At 39.1% G+C, this 18,586-nt stretch overlaps 1 protein-coding gene across 1 annotated transcript; it reads right to left on the bottom strand.

Moving 5' to 3' along the window:
- Nucleotides 1-960: 960 nt before the first annotated feature.
- LOC135476176 (TLC domain-containing protein 2-like) lies at nucleotides 961-18,028 on the bottom strand. Its single transcript, XM_064756107.1, has 4 exons — nucleotides 17,562-18,028; nucleotides 4,769-4,851; nucleotides 3,911-3,993; nucleotides 961-2,826 (listed from the first exon to the last, which is right to left on the bottom strand). The coding sequence occupies exons 1-4, from the start codon at nucleotides 17,813-17,815 to the stop codon at nucleotides 2,401-2,403; spliced, it is 846 nt and encodes a 281-aa protein (XP_064612177.1). The 5' UTR covers nucleotides 17,816-18,028; the 3' UTR covers nucleotides 961-2,400.
- Nucleotides 18,029-18,586: the final 558 nt, after the last annotated feature.

The raw sequence follows: 18,586 nt of genomic DNA, 5'->3' as shown, positions 1-18,586 counted from the left end.
CATCACATTTTATTATTCTTGTAGCTACATATTTACGGTAAAGTTAAGGATACAGTCACTTCTGTAAGGGGCAATTCTCCATTAGAAGACCAAACTGTTAGATTTGTGTCAAGGTCAAACTGTTAGATTTGCGTCAAGGTCAAACTGTTAGATTTGTGTCCTGGTCAAACTGTGAGATTTCTGTGATGGTCGAAATGTGAGATTTTTGTGAAGGTCAAACTGAGATTTGTATCAAGGTCAATTTATAGTTTTTATGGTAAAGCTATCAGGCGGATGTCTATACTCTGCATCAAACTGTTGCATTCAAGTTCGGGCCTCCCTTCGTCAAGGTGAAAAATTCACTCAATTCACACATGTACATGTACAAAGCAAACACAGGGAAGAATAAAGCTTATAGAAGCATAGCATAAACAACAAATACAGCACGGCAAAAAACATATGAGAACACATCTTAAAATCATTGACACAATACAGTTCAATATATATACCTTTCTATAAACATGATTTAAAATATACAAGTCTAAAACCACAATAAACTACATGTACGAAAAACTACATTTACTGATAACACACGCTGTAACTACCGGTACCGAATGGGAAGGTCTTATCAGGTCTCGCTGTGAGAAAATAGCTGGCGAGCAGTTTACCACTCTTTTTCTTACCATTAGAGGTGAGCAGTTTAGAGGTGTTTTAATATATTGGCATACAAAATATTCTGTATTTTATGGCTAGTAGCATATCACTCCCCTAAATTTGACAACAAGGCTACGACTGCTTATTATGCAAGAAGCTCAAAAGTCTGAATGACATAATATCAGAAAATTGATCATAATAAATGATGCCTACATTCCAGCTATAGCAAACTTTTCACACTGTTCCATTAGTGTACAGTCTACCAAAACATATACTATTCTCTTTATTTTACCCCCCCCCCCCCCCCAAGCTTTTATAACGGGACTATATTTTCAGATCAAGGGACGATTTCTGTCACAAATGAGTGACTGTCTCCTTCTCTTCACTATAATACTACGTGTACCTCTTCTGTTTGTCCCACAGTGATGAAGTCCCTGTCACGTGCAATCGACACAGCTGGCTGATTTGTTGTGTCAGCAAAATACAGCATTCATACTCAGCAACAGTACGTTGAAAATCTTTTCTCGTTCTTAGTTACATTTACTCTTCACACACCAAGTTTGGATTTTAAACTAACCATGAATTCAACTTTGAGGGGTAATAGAATTACATATTGGCCAGTTTGTTTTTCACATATCCAGTTTTACATTGAGAGATGTTCTTGATTCATAATTTATAGCCTTGTATTAAAACAGTATAATTTCCTGTCTGATGTTGTGTAACACTTTTATCATAAGCCACTATACAGTTGGGATTGTGAAACGTGAGCTATCATTGTATAACTGTTCTCTTGCATATCTTTTAGGTGTGAAACTCCTACTTTGATTTTCTAGACCCATTTATATTCCACGTATCACTCAGAACATTTTAACAGCACAACTAGTTTATAAGAAATTGACATTCACCACTTGACAGATTTCAGATTTACAATAAGTCCTACATCCAGTGTACACTGTGTACATTATTAAACATAAATACATAAAAAACAGGATCTTAATAATTTACTTCAATAAATGAGTATGTTCGTAAAATATGACCTCACTCCCCCCACCCCACTTCCCCTGCAGTCCCAGACAATGCATCAATGGATGATAAAATTCATAGTTTTCTTATTTGATCGAGCGTAGTGTATACAAACAATTTTTGTTGCTGAAAACAGGAATTTGTGATCATGTTCGTCATATCAACGAACCTATTTTAAATTTATCAGCTTACATTTCGTCAGCTCCTGTCCCTGGTACATCTCTGATATCACTTACAGTCAGGTGATTCAACACATTACTTGACAGTTCCCACCGCTCTAAATGCAACAACCTTGCAAAATGCAAACCAAACCGTATTATCAGCACTTTCTCTTAGCTTTGTTTTTTTCCTATGAGATAAAAAGATAGAGTGTAACCAGTCACAATTCTGCCTACAGTATCAGCATGTAGATTGTACTCCAGCAATCAACTTTCGCCACCTGACATGGTACTGACTGACCCCATTAGTTATCTGATGAATACAAAGATGTAACATGGGGTAGACTTGATCTCTTACTCCCAGCCTCATCAACCCGTGCATTGGTTCCCAAGGCACATACAGTCTCTGAGGATATTCTGATGCAAACAACAAAGTATTTGTTTCCGGCAATGAAAAAAAAAAAACCCTCATCTAAATCTACATGTCTCTATACTAAAACATTAGGTGAGGCTGCACATTTAAGTGTACATTTGAAACCCCATAGAAATTTATGAAATAGACCGTCCTTTACCAACAGCCACTATGTTAAAGTGCCTTCTCATGCTTGATGTTGTTGTTGACATTATTGACATGATTCACTTTGGAGTACTCTTTGCTGTTCGAGTTTCGTAAGACGTCGTTTTTCAAAAGGCGATAAAACAAAATGGGGTTCATGACACTCATGACAACCATGCTACCCCCAAGTGGCACGTAGTAAAACAAGGAAACTCTGGTGCGATATAAGTACATGCCGTACAGAATACCGAAGACGGAAAGTCCACGGAACACAACAAACGTCACCAAGTTGGTGTAGGCCGTCAGTTTGTAGAACCAGTGATTAAAATCCACTTGCATCATCTGTAGCAGCTTGCGAGAATGGAGGAAGAAGCTATTGACCTCAGCGAGAAGTGCCACGCATGTGTAGGCAATGGAAGTACGCACCAAGATGTTGTAGATGAACATACCTGCAACCTGCAACCACACAAACACAGAAAATATGTCAAAACTCATCCATGTATATCACCGAAAGTTTGGCCTGTAAAAATGCACTTTCACATATGCATAAAACCACTAGATAGATACTTATGATGTCAACACTTGAGTTTTTTGATAAAAAATAAATCAGAAGTGGTAAGCCAGATCTTCAACACATGTAAACCATAAACTTTGAGCAATTGGTCAGGTACATGTATAGTCTAATTGCATATAAACACCTGTTCAGCTCTTGTCCTGTACAAGTATAGTCTAACAGCATATAAACACCTGTTCAGCTCTTGTCCTGTACAAGTATGGTCTAACAGCATATAAACACCTGTTCAGCTCTTGTCCTGTACAAGTATGGAATAACAGCATATAAACACCTGTTCAGCCCTTGTCCTGTACAAGTATGGAATAACAGCATATAAACACCTGTTCAGCTCTTGTCCTGTACAAGTATAGTCTAACAGCATATAAACACCTGTTCAGCTCTTGCCCTGTACAAGTATGGTCTAACAGCATATAAACACCTGTTCAGCTCTTGTCCTGTACAAGTATGGTCTAACAGCATATAAACACCTGTTCAGCTCGTGTCCTGCCTATAGTGGTGATGTCGATACATGTAGGTTTTCAACGATGCAAGTCCCCTGGGTCCCATAGATCTCGATTCAAGTTAATTATTCAGATAGGTGATGACTGCTAATGTTACTTTTAATACAAGGTGTATGTGTGTGTGTGGAGTTGGGGGGGGGGGGGAGAGGGAGCAGAATGGAGGAAATTGGGTGCATTTCCTGGATGCACAGATCACGAATTTATTGTACCGTTTTGGCTTTTATTGCAACAGAGACAAAGGGCATGTACAATGTAATTAGTAACATCAAACATCACAGGTGGGGAGGGATTCATTCTGTGCTCTTGGCAATGAAGTTCGGACATCTATGTTGTTGGACCCACAAGACAATATATTTTATACATTTCATACTATATTTTCAGAAGTTTTATAACTTTTCGGCATATTCGTGCCTTGACATACACAGCATATGTTGAGCTATTACGTTACCCATTCCAATGAACTCACCGCTATATGATGAAGTGTGACCTCCCACAATTTTAAGAGTTTGTTGTTGATCCACATGTCAATAAAATCATAGACAAAATACCCTGAAACAAAGGGAAAATATATTAAATGATCAACTCAAAACGTTATTCAAAACCCGGAGTGGTATCAGTCAATTTTTGTGCGTGTTAATGCTTTCCTTATTTAATAATGCTGTCCGTAAAGGCAGTCTGCAATTTTTGCCTGGTCGTCGCACTACCAGATCACTGAAAAAGTAAACCATATCCAATACCCTTTCCCCCATAGTAAAGACAAAAGGGTGAAATGTTTGAGAGAGGTACATGTAAACTTACACAAGCATACATGTGCCAGTACTCAAAAATATTTCTCTTGTACAAAATATTATGGAGGGAGGAAACTGGGCAGAGCCAAGTGTAAACCCATGAGGTTGCTGACAGACCTTCCCACATATAACAGGAGAGGAAGCCAGCATGAGATGGATTTGAACTCTGAATCACTGTGCGGCATTAGCATGCTAACAATCTTTATGGATGATAAAACAACACTGCTCTACCACTCCTGGCAGTTAATATAAGATGGATGAATATTTCTGATGGATGAATATTTCTGCAGTACTATGGAAGTATGTACCAGATGTGAACAGTCTTACTTAGCTTTTGAGATAACTTGCTTAAAAAATTACGGCACAAAGCCTACAAATCAAGATGCCATCAAAATGTTACATTACCAATAATAAATACTACACAACATTGTGCCATTTAAAGTCAACAAAAAACTAACAAATCTATGCTAATTTTAATGAGTGTGACATCGTTTAAACCAAACACTGACCAAATCAATATATCATCGTTAACCTACCTGAAGAAAATGCCACCATACTGTATATGTAATAATTTGCATATGTTACCAAATCTTGAAACATTTCGGGGAAAAAAACAAAACTGAAAGAAAAGAAAAGAACTACATGAAACGACGAGGATAAAGGCAATATGTGCAATGAAATCAAATGTATCTAGCATGTCAATGGATACAGTCTAAAGTGTTCAATTATAAGCCACATTCACATTACAAGTTGTGTGCCATAAGTATTACATTCGTCACAATAAAGCAGTGTTAAGACTGATAAATTAGGAAAGTCGCTGACTGTGGCCTTTAAAGTTTGCTTTCTACAGCTAAAGCCTAATAAAATGGTAACATTTCAAAGCAATACTTTCCAGTTGGTATTGTCAGATTTTCCATTGTTTTTACCACGAGATGATGCAAACGGGGAATACAATTTGCATGAATGCAGTAGTATTTCAGGAAGTGAACAAGCCCTGGCTATATGTAGGTTGAGTGACACCTGGCTCACGTGTAATGTGAGATATCGCAACTTTTCAACTAAAGGTGGCGACCATCTCAAATGTGAATATGGCTTAAACTGAGTAAATGTGCAATTAATAATAAAAAATTCATCAAAATCAATTCCCCAAACATGCTGAAAACTTTACTACGGCATCAGCATGCACAAGAAATTCTAAGGGGCTTTCAAGACTTTAATAATGGGTTGTTTCATCACTATATTCTTGCATTTGCCCAAATATCCCTGCACAGCCTTCAATGATTGACCAGATAGGGCCTTCAGATTTTCCATCAAACTGTGATGTGAACAATAACATATAGCATGACACCTGAACACTTCTACAGAATTCCGCAGATACATGTATGTGTAAATAAACGTTAATGAAACCAACACTCTTTGTACGGTCATGGGTAAATACACATTTGATATGATTTTAAGGGTATTCAAAACACTATGTACTGATTAAAAACAAAGCATAACAATTAACAAGTCAATGAGACGAAGTACAACCTGTCAAAACTTACATTTTTTCAGCAGAGAGGTGCCTCGTTATAATTCCAGGTTTGAGAATGATTTTTTTGTTCGCGGCAATGCCAGTGTAACACTAAAGGGTCTCTATATGCACATTAATAAGCAAGGTGTGCATCTATGTGCACAATTTTAAAGATTTTAATTGTTTTTGATATACTTTCCCAATACGAGGTTCAGCAGAAGATTATAAATTTTGACAGCGAGTATACCTGCAGTCCCAATTGTGCCATTGGGTCCAGGGCATTGAGGTGTCATAATACACCACTACTGGAATCCGAGGCCTCCGTGGCTCAGTTGGTTAGCGCGCTAGATCAGCGTAATGACCCAGAAGCCTTTCACCAATGCGGTCACTATGAGTTCAAGTCCAGCTCGTGCTGGCTTCCTCTCCAGCCGTACGTGGGAAAGTCTGACAGCAATCTGCAGATGGTCACCCAGTTTCTCCCGGGTTCTGCCCGATTTCCTCCCACCATAATGCTAGCTGCCATTGTATAAGTGAAATATTCTTGAGTACGGCATAAAACACCAATCAAATAAATAAATACAGTTTATCCTGCCAATTACTGCACATGGCTTATCCTTCCCATCTCTGCATCTCTGTGTTTTAAGAGCAAGCTATGGTTAAGTGGCAAACGTGGTTAGGTGGTCAGAATACTGGTAATGGCAAGTTTCAGATTTAATGCAGATCCTCAGTGCTGGGTCTGCCAATTAACAGATAGATAATTTGATGTCCCATGAATCAATGCCAAGCATTTAAAATGGAAGAAAAACGTCACAAATTTTACTCCACTACAATGGAGCCACCCTTGACCATGCAAACCTCCACATGGCCACAGGTGACAATTACTATATTTCACAGCTAATTTGGAGATTTTTCCACGTCCATGTGTAGCTTGTGACTGAAGTAACATAGCAAAGGATACTGTGATGTTTCATACACTGTACATGGCTTAAAAGTGGAAGACTGAGAAAATATGCATCAATACTGTGTCTACAGGGAACATTCAGGGTGAAAATGAAGTTGATGGGGATCTCCTTAAAGCAGCATAAGCTGGTTGAAGACCTAGCTTTAACACAGATTTCAATTTTGTAAACTTCTTTGGAAAACCCAGGAAAACCATTTTTTTTAACCATTGTAAGTAATTTTAATTTGAACACAACAGACAGTTTTGCCAACTCTTAAGCTGAAAAACACAGGCAAAATCTAACGACATTTCTGCGACTCAAAAGCCGATATCATGTTTTTAGACTTGTTGTCTCTAAAACTAATTTCGCATCAAATCACAGTCGCTGTTGCCTCCGTGGCTCAGTCGGTTAGCGCGCTAGCCCAGAAGCCTCTCACCAATGTGGTCGCTGTGAGTTTAAGTCCAGCTCATGCTGGCTTCCTCTCCGGCTGTAAGTGGGAAGGTCTGCCAGCAACCTGCGGATGGTCTTGGGTTTGCCCCGGGCTCTGCTCGGTTTCCTCCCACCATAATGCTGGCCGCGTCGTACAAGTGAAATATTCTTGAGTACGGCGTAAAACACCAATCAAATAAATAAATAAATAAACAGTCGCTGTTGTGTAACAAGGGAGGTAATTCAGAACAGGCCTATCTCTGCATGTTGATTATCATGCCAAACTCTGCACATTGCAGGTTTATCCTGTTAACCTCTGTACATTGACTGTTTATCAAGAAAATATTGTCAATCCAGAAGACCTTGTACTGTATTTACAAAATCAGGCATTAACAGACTGATATGAGCAGGACACAATGTGAACACTATAACCACATCTTTAGATTACATCTAACCCCAGACCTTTGGAATGGGGGCAAAGGCTTCACAGCCACTGCCCAGTTTTCTGACCACACTGACCACTACTTAGGGCATTATCACTACACATGTACATGGGTGCTTATATGCAAAAGTGTACCATGACGTGTGAGAATTGAAAAAATTTTCAAAATACCATGATTCACATTATCAATTGTTTTTCACATAAAATAATCATTATATTTTCTGAAAAACATATCTATTAGATAACTAAGCAGCCTTGTTGACCTATAACATTCCGAGAATAGTAGGCGGTTTTAGTATGTTGGACGAACATTGACAGACACACAAAGCAAACCAATTCTAAAGTAAAGAAGTCTGCAAAAATTTCTGAATTAGTATATTTTACAGAAATACCTACTTTATGTTGGGCGAACACAAGGCGGACAATGTCCTCTCCAAATGCCCAAATAATATTGCCCTTAAATGCAGCTGGTTAAGAAAATGTAAACAGTTGCTAGTAGAATGATTTCCTAAAAAAAAATGGCTGAAAACTGATCTTGTCCATAAAATAAACACTTGAAAAAAACAAAACATATGTTGGACGAACATAAGACGGACAACTTAGATGTTGGACGAACACATAAATTGGATATTGGTATAAAGTGAGAACTATTCTTTCCACTATTGTAGGAAGCAAATAACATATGAAAGTGTGTCAATAATTATTTTAGCCTCCGGTTCTGTACCAACTACTCAACCACAGCATGCTAATTTGGCTTCATTCTTTACTCAACAGCTACCAACGTTGGAGTTTGTTGCCTTTTCCTTGTTGCTCTTTAAATTTCATTATAGCTTGGGTTCAGTATGTTAGAGAACTCCAATTTTCAGTTGGCATGACTGGCATTTACCCTAAATCCTTTGATTGTTTATGTTTATGATGGCTCCCCATCTTCTACTAGCACTTCCGGTTGGGATGCGTACAACTAAATCAGGAATTTGAACCAAAACTGAGGAAAAGAGAAACAAGTTACAAGTTAGCCTAACAGTTAGTTTACAAAGTCTACATGAGAATTTTCGTAATGTACAGATAATTCACAATTGTGGCTTCCAGACATGACCACATATAAGTAAGTGCACAGTGACACAGGCACTGTAATCCCAAGCATGTGACACATGCAGTAACATTCATACCGGTGATATCTTATCTCTGACATCTGGCATATTAGTTTAATGCTGAAAGCATATCACAAGCAAGCTATTCTCATGACTTGATTGTACAAATTTACAGCATAAAATCATTGACTTAGCCGCCACACTCCAAACTACATGTATACCTTCTGTTCCTTTTAACTTTATTTATTTATTTGATTAGAGTTTTACGCCGTACTCAAGAATATTTCACTTATACGACGGCGGCCAGCATTATGGTATGTGGAAACCGGGCAGAGCCGGGGGAAACCCACAACCATCTGCAGGTTGCTGCAGACCCAGTTCCTTTTTTAGCACCTAACTTGCTTGGTGGGCTTTGCAGATAGCATTGGGCACAAATGCATTCCTAGTTTTGCATTTTGGGTCTAAATCATGTATTAAATACTGCTGTAGTCTCCCAGTTGTACGTGAGCTCAATGATGAAAATGAAATCAAGGTAACAACACTCACTTCTGAAAAGATTCACTGGTGATGCCTCGACTTTTGTATTGTTATCATGTATTTACTATTGCACAAACTGGATGTACTAAATGTAGTTCGTGTTGCATACAGCACTTCATAACGTAAAGACAATCATAATGGGTAAAAAGAATTTTTTTCTTTGTGCCTGGGGTAACCCACCAGCCTTTAGCAAGTCACTGAGGAACTTTTCCACGCGACAAACAGTTATGCACGCCTTAAAGGTGGAAGGCAAGTGGTCTTCAACAAATGTTATGCTGCGCAAACAGTCACACATGCGTCACTAACAATAAGGCACCACAAAACAGTGAAACATACTTCGCTTAAGTCAAGATTTTTCTATCTTTAGATGCATGTAATTCCGTACCGTCAACCTGAAGGACATCCACATGTATGTGTGGACAGGCATGTACTATTTAATGGTGTTAGATGCTGTAGAGTACATGCTGGTGTTAATCACTTATCTAAACATGTAGTCATGGACACGCACTGTCACACCATGAATGTGACTTCTCCACAGCCAGGTACAAGTCAGAGGCCATTAATTGAATTTGTTAACTGACGCCTAAAGCAGTCAGCTATTGTATGTAAATTGACTAAACTACATACAACAATACTTTTTCCAATCTTTCTTGGGTCAACATAAATTAATATAAAGTTTGAATAATGGCTTAACTGTCATAATGTTCATGCACGACAGAGCAACCTTGAAGCTCTGAAGATAACAGATATTCTTAACTCTTATGACTTCGCAGAGCAACTATACAAGAGTGCCTCTGACAATGGACCTGAACATATATAAAGCAGGGGGGAAGGGCAGTTGGCGTGGGTGTCCAGTTTCAGGCATACTCCACAGTGATTTAGCAAAGAACTTATCTTCACCTGATTTGTTCACCCAAGAATTTGCCCATGCATTTCTAATGTATCTGTTACATACCTAAGTACAGTACACATTTTTGTTGTGAAGTCTTCTTTAATTCTACCAGCTGTAGACATACAGTGTACATGTACCTAAAAATGTTTTTTTCTTTTCATGTTTTTCCAAACCACCTTTAATATTTGCTTACTTCACAGAAGGAAAAAATAAGAATCTGATCAACATATTAACTGTACCATGGCTTAATACAAGTGTGTGTATATATATATATATATATATATATATATATATATATATATATGCAAGTACACAGTGACCACATTATTGTACCAAGTCGGTCCCCTGTCAGTGAATCATACTAGTTACAAAAGTAGAACACGCAACACATTAGGACGTAGCTAATACACAGGCTGACTAAATGTGACTTGACCAGTCACGTTTCTAGTCTGAATCACACCTGTAATGTATGGGGTGATGAAAGCCAATCACACCTGTGTAGTGATGAGCACATGTAAGATTCATGGCAAAATCACTTACATGCATCACCATACACACAGTCTCCTGACTAACGACACCTAAATGCAAACACACCTGTCACAAGCACAATCTCTATGTGCTTCTTTGTCCACAGCCTGTTTTCTACATGATTGAGACAAAAACAACCAGGCCTGTGACTCACTCTAAATCATGTGGATGTATGTACATATTAACACACTCTGGAGCAATTATTATCTTCACAACACAACCTACATGTATATTCTTATCCATTAACAAATTTTCCAATACTCAGATGCTTTTGGGTATTCAACTTTAAAAAACCAAACCACCATTTAATTCTTTTGCATTCATAGTACATTGCCCTTGACCTGGCTGGATGTGTGATTAACAAACAGGTATTTGCGCAGGTTTTGTTCCTTCATACACAGTACATGGTTTAACATACTGTATAAAAGTTCAAAAAAAGCTTCTCAGCTTTTTCTTGGGGCATCAAAATTTACCTTTAACTTCAATTTTTTGTAAGGGCCCCAGAGTCCTTGAAATTAATTAGGCTGCTGGCGTGACATCGACAATAACTGTCAAAACAAATTTTTTGAGGGAAGAGGCCTAATTGGGGCACTAAGCTGGTCCAGCTTTCGTAATATGTTCATCAATCACAATGTCATATCCAAATATTTCCGACAACTGACGAAAAATATGCATAAAATTGAGGGGTTATTAAGAAATATAAAATATGCCCCAAGAATGATTTTTTTTTTTTGTCATTTCCTTCATCATTTTCCTTAAAACTACACTTCACACTACCTTTCATGTTTCCTTCAAACACCTACATGTATACATATAGATACAGGATATGTCTGTCCATGGTATCAAGGCTAGAAGGCCCCTAAGGGTCAGAGGGAACCGGAACTGCTGAAGTGCAGGTATCTTTTAAGACAGGCAAGTCTGGGCTGAAGGGAATTTTAACTACATGTACATCCACTTTTCCCTGGTGTTTATCCTAAGTGTCACCATGTTTAGGTCCTTTAATAAAGGATCACATCTCTCTCAGAAAGAATCAGCATTGCTTCTGTATGATCTTTTAAAGTGAAACCTCCAAACCTTGGCTAATAGTATAGTCAAGGCCTAAGCCAAACTTAATGGACATGGTATACTTGTACTGAAGGGCCAACTCAATTTACTGATCACAATGAGATGGTGCTCTAAACTATCTCCTGTGCAAACCACCTTTACCGCTCTAACTATTTACCAACCTACATTTGTCACAGGCCTGCATAATCCACTGATGTAACTAGCTGCAAATATCTGTCTCACAGTAAAAAATTAAATATTCTTTATCCGCTCATACTGGGTTTTGCAGTATTACCGAGAGTCAAGAGTCAAGATTACCGAGAACATAGCACTCACGAGTTTTGTTATAAGTATATACACATATACATTAAACACGCTGGAGTTCAAGTCCAGCTCATGCTGGCTTCCTCTCTGGCTGCATGTGGGAAGGTCTCCCCAGCAACCTGCAGATAGTCGTGGGTTTCCCCTGGGCTCTGCCCGGTTTCCACCCCACCATAATGCTGGCCGCCATCATATAAGTTAAATATTCTTGAGTAAGGCATAAAACACCAATGAAATAAATAAATATACACTGAACAAGATGGGTCCGGACCATTTCAGAAATCGATACATGTTTTGTGAGTTTTGTGAGCGTAGAACGACGTGCGCTCAGTGAAACGAGACCCAGGAAGAGTGCCTAGATACAAGCAGTTTTACTAGAATGATAGTTTCCAGTATACATGAAAAGGAATTCTAAAATGAAGATTATGGTTTTAAGACAATGAAGTAAGTGATGCCAAAAAAGTGGAGGGGAAAAAAAAAAAAACTCTTGGCCGAACATAAAAATACTGATTCTATTCTGGCTAATACTATGACGCGCTATTGTTTTGTTTGGGTGAGGACATCTGATGTTGATCTTTACTTGGAGAGGTACATGTACATGCTATGCCGGTCTAAAATATCTTTATTTATTTATTTATTTGATTAGTGTTTTACACCTTACTCAAGAATATTTCACTTATACGACGGCGGCCAGCATTATGGTGGGGAAGAATCCAGGCATAGCCCGGGGAAAACCCACGACCATTCGCATTTGCGGCCAGAGAGGAAGCCAGCATGAGCTGGACTTGAACTCACAGCGACCGCATTGGTGAGAGGTTCCAACTGAGCCACAGAGGCCCCTAATATCTTAATGAATGTATGTATGAATATTAGGGTCAGGACACAACATATGAACATAAATGCTGCATGTATGAACACGGAACATGTAAACGAAGGTCTACTGAAGATCATATCATATAGATCTAGGCTGCATACGACACCACACTTACATATGCCGATGGACTGATATCTGATATACCATGTTATCGTCTGGACGACTCCAACACAGAGCACAGTGGGGGAATAACCAGTTTATTACTACATCTGTGACAATTATAAACGTGAAATCACATGCGTGATGTTACATGTACAATATGGAAACATTTTTCTCTCAGGAATGTATGCTACATACATGTACATGCTCATGTGTGACTCCTAATAAACACCCATCTGTTCTACATACGTGTACATGTTCATGTGTGACTCCTAAAAACACCCATCTGTTCTACATACATGTACATGTTCATGTGTGACTCCTAAAAACACCCATCTGTTCTACATACATGTACATGCTCATGTGTGACTCCTAATAAACACCCATCTGCTCTACACCCATGTACATGCTCATGTGTGACTCCTAATAAACACCCATCTGTTCCACATACGTGTACATGTTCATGTGTGACTCCTAAAAACACCCATCTGTTCTACATACATGTACATGCTCATGTGTGACTCCTAATAAACACCCATCTGCTCTACACCCATGTACATGCTCATGTGTGACTCCTAATAAACACCCATCTGTTCTACACCCATGTACATGCTCATGTGTGACTCCTAATAAACACCCATCTGTTCTACACCCATGTACATGCTCATGTGTGACTCCTAATAAACACCCATCTCTTCTACATGCATGTACCTGTATAGCAAGATGTTGGCTTCCTGTCAAAATCGTACTTGGGAAGGTCTGCCAGCAACCTGCGGATGGTCCTGGGTTTCCCCCTGTGCTCTGCCCGGTTTCCTCCCACCATAATGCTGGCCGCCGTTGTATAACAGAAATATTCTCGAGTACTTCGTAAAACACCAATCAAATAAACTAAATACATGTATTTTGTACAAATAAATATACACTTACACCTGCCACTGGGTGCCCATACTTCATAAATGAAGGTGTGGAACAAATGATCATGTCTTAACATGGCTTTGGCAACATGGCAGCCATATTGTGGCGACCGATGCTGTAACTACATATATGCCTAGAATAATGTACAAGTTCACGTAGGTAATTGTAAGCACTCCTTCAGATCATTGCCAATTATTAAGGACTTTAAAGGAATGCAGAAGGCAAAAGTTCATACTGTATTGTTGAGACACTGCAAAGGTGTAGCTGTGTTTAATTTGTGTTTAAACACTAAAAAATCACAAAATGTATTAAACTTTAAAGTTAAGGTCCACCTTAGTATTTTTTTGTCAGATCTTGATATTGTGATATTCCTGTTGGTTTCCTGTTAATTATATTTTCACCAAATTGCTGTCCACAAATTCTTAACTTTTACTTTTATGTATATAGCCTGCTCTGACATTGTGAAAAGATTTATTCTGCCTACTAAACAACAATATAAATCGATGTGGCCTTGGTATGACAGTCTCTTTTATTACACAGCTTTGCATAGGTGAGAGCAGAAAAGTGAAGTAAAGTACGTAGATGTGTCTGTATGACCAATCATATGATGTGAGCATTTTAAAAGTCTCACGTTCATTGCGACACCAATCCTTGCCCCTCAAATTATTGGCCACACATTTTTGAACCCCAACTCGATGATGAAAATACATGTAATTTCACTCCGGCCTGTGCTGGTGGCACCCAAACTTATTCTCACTAAAATACAAGTTCTTTTTAATGCCCTTTTGGGTTGGATTGTGGACACTGAAATTGTGCAATGGAAGTACACCTCTCCCTCACTACAACTTCTTTCATTATAAAAGCACGCGATTCAGTATAACATGAGCAGTCACACACGTGCCCTCTTAAGTTTTCTTTAAGTTGTATATATAGTTGCAAACGTTTGTATATACTGTTCGTTCAAAAGTTTCAAAAACGAAAACCTGTAGATTTTGTATGTATGATCTACTTTGATATTTACTGATTTGGTTCACAATTATCATCCTGCAGCATACAGTGTCTGTTCCTCTGTTGTATTTTATATATAAGCTATCAGTGGCTTATAACCCTAATATAACATGCACAAGAGTAAGCAGATTATCCTCCAACAACAGTGATGTTTTCTGGAGGATTTCAATGCCTGAGCTCAGTCACATTTCAAAGCCAGAAGTTCAAGTGACATTTCAAAATGACTACTGACCATGAAGTGCTCTTTGGATGTTCTAGCAATTAATGTGACCATAAGACTGCAAGTCACATTCAGATGCAATTAGTGTTCAGCCCACAGCACACTAGGCCATTCTGGACACTTGTCATGGCTATCAGCTGGCGATCATATAGTATGCTTGCTCTCTTCAAGGTGGTTTTGAGCTCCAGCGACTGCTGCTGCACTGATCGCCAATATCAGAACCCTTTTGATTTTTTGAATCAAAATCGCTGGTGATTTATCTTCATCAATTACTGTGTAATATGCCAGGTCTGGTCACTGTTGACTGATCATAAGAAACAATACTGCCACATGACTGTATGTATTCTAGCCATGTGATTATCAAAATATGCGCCTCCATCACTGAAGCGTGGAATGTTGAAATCAAGGATATGCTGGTGTTTCTCCAATTATATTTGTTTAAAATATTCCAACAGAGTTTTGAAAGGAGTCACCAATATTTTGTACGAGGAAGTTTCTGATACAGTGAACATATCAGGCATATGGTACCACTATCGCTTTTTTCGAGAGACAGGGAGAGGCTCAGTGTTGTGACGAAAGTCCGAATTTTAAAACAGCACCATCTACCATCTACATTTAAATGAACCAATAGCTAAACCTGAAGTCAAACTTGAGTCAAAATAACGCCTGTCTAGCTGTCGGCGACAGGCAATTTTTATCGGCGACAGGTCACAAAAAAAATTCACCTGTCGCTGTGACAAGTAGGCTCAAATAAGTTTACAATCATGTTCAAGGCAATACCCATGCATGTGTATGTTTGTGATGTCTGTATATTTACTTCGCATTCTCATATATAAAATGTTGTCGCAAGACTTCATTTTCAGCAAGTCAGCACTGTTAAGACACCATTTAGTGGAGAAGGCCGTTGTCAACGAACCTATCGTATCTACGCTTTCAATTCCAAGATCAAACATACCTTCAACACTGAAGAACGTGCTTTAGCAATGGCAAAATTAGATCTGCAAGAAGCAGATTGCCTAAAAGTGCCTAACAGTTTTAGCACTGCATTGCTAACTTCTTTGCTCAAGGACAACGTATTGCGTCACAGGTGTAAAGGGGAGCAACTCAAGAGAAATAAAAATCTAAAAGCACATAGACTGGATGTTTTTTCTCGGCTGTTGTCCTTGAATGGGAAATGTATGTGTACATAAGTACAGACTGATCACCTGCAAGTAAGTTTCAATTTTTGTTCGACTGTGCAGAAAACCTTGTCCTAGCTGAATATTGAAATAAAAAAGGAATGTGCTACTGAAACCGAATGTTCTTGTAACACGGGAGACTGATATTGCTTTGCAACGGTGGCCATGTTGACGGACAATAATTAAGCCAAACTGAAATTATATGTTCGCAAAATGTGACAATGACGGTCCCGAGTACTAGACTTTCTGTAAGTCAGACTGATATGGACAGGTAGATACCTGCAGGTGACATGTACAAAAAAAATCTACCCGTCTCTGTGACAGGCAGTTTTTAAAAAAACATTTCTACTCCTGGGTAGAAACATCAGATTTGAGAAGGACTGGATACATGTAAATGACCATAGCACAGAAACTAGTAAATGGACATTTATCAGCAGTCAACTGGAACACATTTAAAGCCATCCAGAAATATGTGTTATAAAAGAAAATTGCTTTATTTTCACGTCTATTTCATGAGCAGGACTCAAGATCGCCAGCACAACTGCTCTACTCAGGATCCACGCTGCCGTAGATCCGTTATCTGGCAGACCTTCCCAGGTACGGCCGAAGAGGAAGCCAGCATCAGCTGAACCTGAACTCACAGCGGCTGCATTCGTGGGGGGCTCCTGGATTTTTGCGCCATGTTGACCTGCTAACCAACTCAGCCACAGAGGCCCGCTTAAGGTTATTAACCTGATCTCTCTAATCAAATAGGCTTATTCAAGATTATGTGATTCCAACTGTCCATTTCAGCAAGGTTTGTTGTGGAAAAGGAAGTATATAGTGTATATGATTATGGCTAGACCAAAGCCTTAAACAGTCTGTTCAATTACAACCACCTGGTCACCCACAGTAATCCTAGCACATGTCCAGCACTGCTAACCCAATGTGTTCCCTGTATTAGGCAGGTCAGCTCTTAACTGCCCCACCCACACTACCCCACCCATTCAGCATGTTCATGCCGCGGGTCCACAGTTCAGCTACCACAACGCACAGAACGTACAATGTGCACAGAGACAAACACAACTGTATACAAGTACATGCATATACTATGAATTGCCTGCTACAGAGATACTGTGTAGTATCATGTAGTGGTCACTGGTCAAAGTTTTGTTTGCGTCATTCGTTCCTTCTACAATGCATGTCCGGTTTAATTAGACTCTTAATGTAGACTACACACTGAATATCACACATTAACGATCATTTTGGCACTGGTCATTAAATTCAGTAAGACAGTAATGAAAAAAAAGTATCTTACCAACTGAGATCCCAAGTGGCGCAGATGAGAGCGTGAAACCAGGAAATTGCTAGATTTCTCCACTTCCATTCGTCGTGCTGAGCTAGTACTTTCGGGCTGCCCAAAGCCATAGCCACTCGGTTCAGCAGTTGGAAAAACAATATGGATAGAATGATGCCGAATATACCATAACGTATCTCCACTGCCTCGCCCAGAATTATTTCTTCCGATTTGTCAGCCATAGCTGATCTAGAGCTATTGCTTTGCGTCGACATTTAGCCCTAAAAACTAGAACTTTACTCTCCAGACTTTCACAGGGACCACGCCAAACCAGCCATTTTCACCTCGACCAGCAGTTACCTGAATCTCATATGATTTGTAAATTCCTACACCCGCTGCACAACTCTGATGTACAGCTGCTCTGTGGCCGTATGGGGGACTATGGGATCAAGGTACACGGGCGATTTAATCACGTGACACTGTCAACATAAGTCACGGCATGTAAACTAACGTTGCCATGTGCGCAACGAAACAAGTACGTTAAACCCAAGCCTTGCAATAATTACAAGTCTGGCTGAGCGGCGATTTCCATGGATTACAACTCGTTCGATTTGTCGACGTTAGGCTCAGCGTACATTAGCCTTCAAAACCGGTTTCCAGCAGATCTCGTATGAAGGTTGGCTGTAAAAGCTTTGGGATGTCACCGAAGACTGTACATGTAAACCATATGTATGCTCTACTCTTGAACTAAACGAACAGCGAGCAACGAAACTAATACTTTTGCATCACTAATACTTTTCCTGCATATGTAAGATTACTATTCTGTATGGCATTTGAAAACGAAAATTGTTTAACATGTTGCACCCGTCAAACCTTTTTTGAAGAAGGAAAAATTAAGTGTTCTGATAAGCCTAAATGTATGTAGGCTATGCTTTGTGTAACGATGGACAGTGGGAATCTATAGTCTACAGTAAAAAAATATTGACGATTAAGATGAAATATGTAGATAATGTTTGACTGCATGTGCACTGATTTAGATGTGCAGG

The sequence above is a fragment of the Liolophura sinensis genome, chromosome 10 (assembly GCF_032854445.1).
Source record: "Liolophura sinensis isolate JHLJ2023 chromosome 10, CUHK_Ljap_v2, whole genome shotgun sequence".
In the NCBI taxonomy this organism is placed as follows: Eukaryota; Metazoa; Mollusca; class Polyplacophora; order Chitonida; family Chitonidae; genus Liolophura; species Liolophura sinensis.
This window is presented reverse-complemented; position numbering and strand designations above follow the sequence as displayed.

Bases quoted from the DNA above. Each gene is read 5' to 3' on its own strand.
- LOC135476176 (XM_064756107.1), bottom strand. From the start codon at position 17,815: ATGTCGACGCAAAGCAATAGCTCTAGATCAGCTATGGCTGACAAATCG. The intron at 4,852-17,561 runs GTAAGATACTTT...CTTTTCTTTCAG, and splicing joins GCCACTTGGGATCTCAGTTG to TTTTGTTTTTTTCCCCGAAA. The intron at 3,994-4,768 runs GTAGGTTAACGA...CCTTTGTTTCAG, and splicing joins TATGGTGGCATTTTCTTCAG to GGTATTTTGTCTATGATTTT.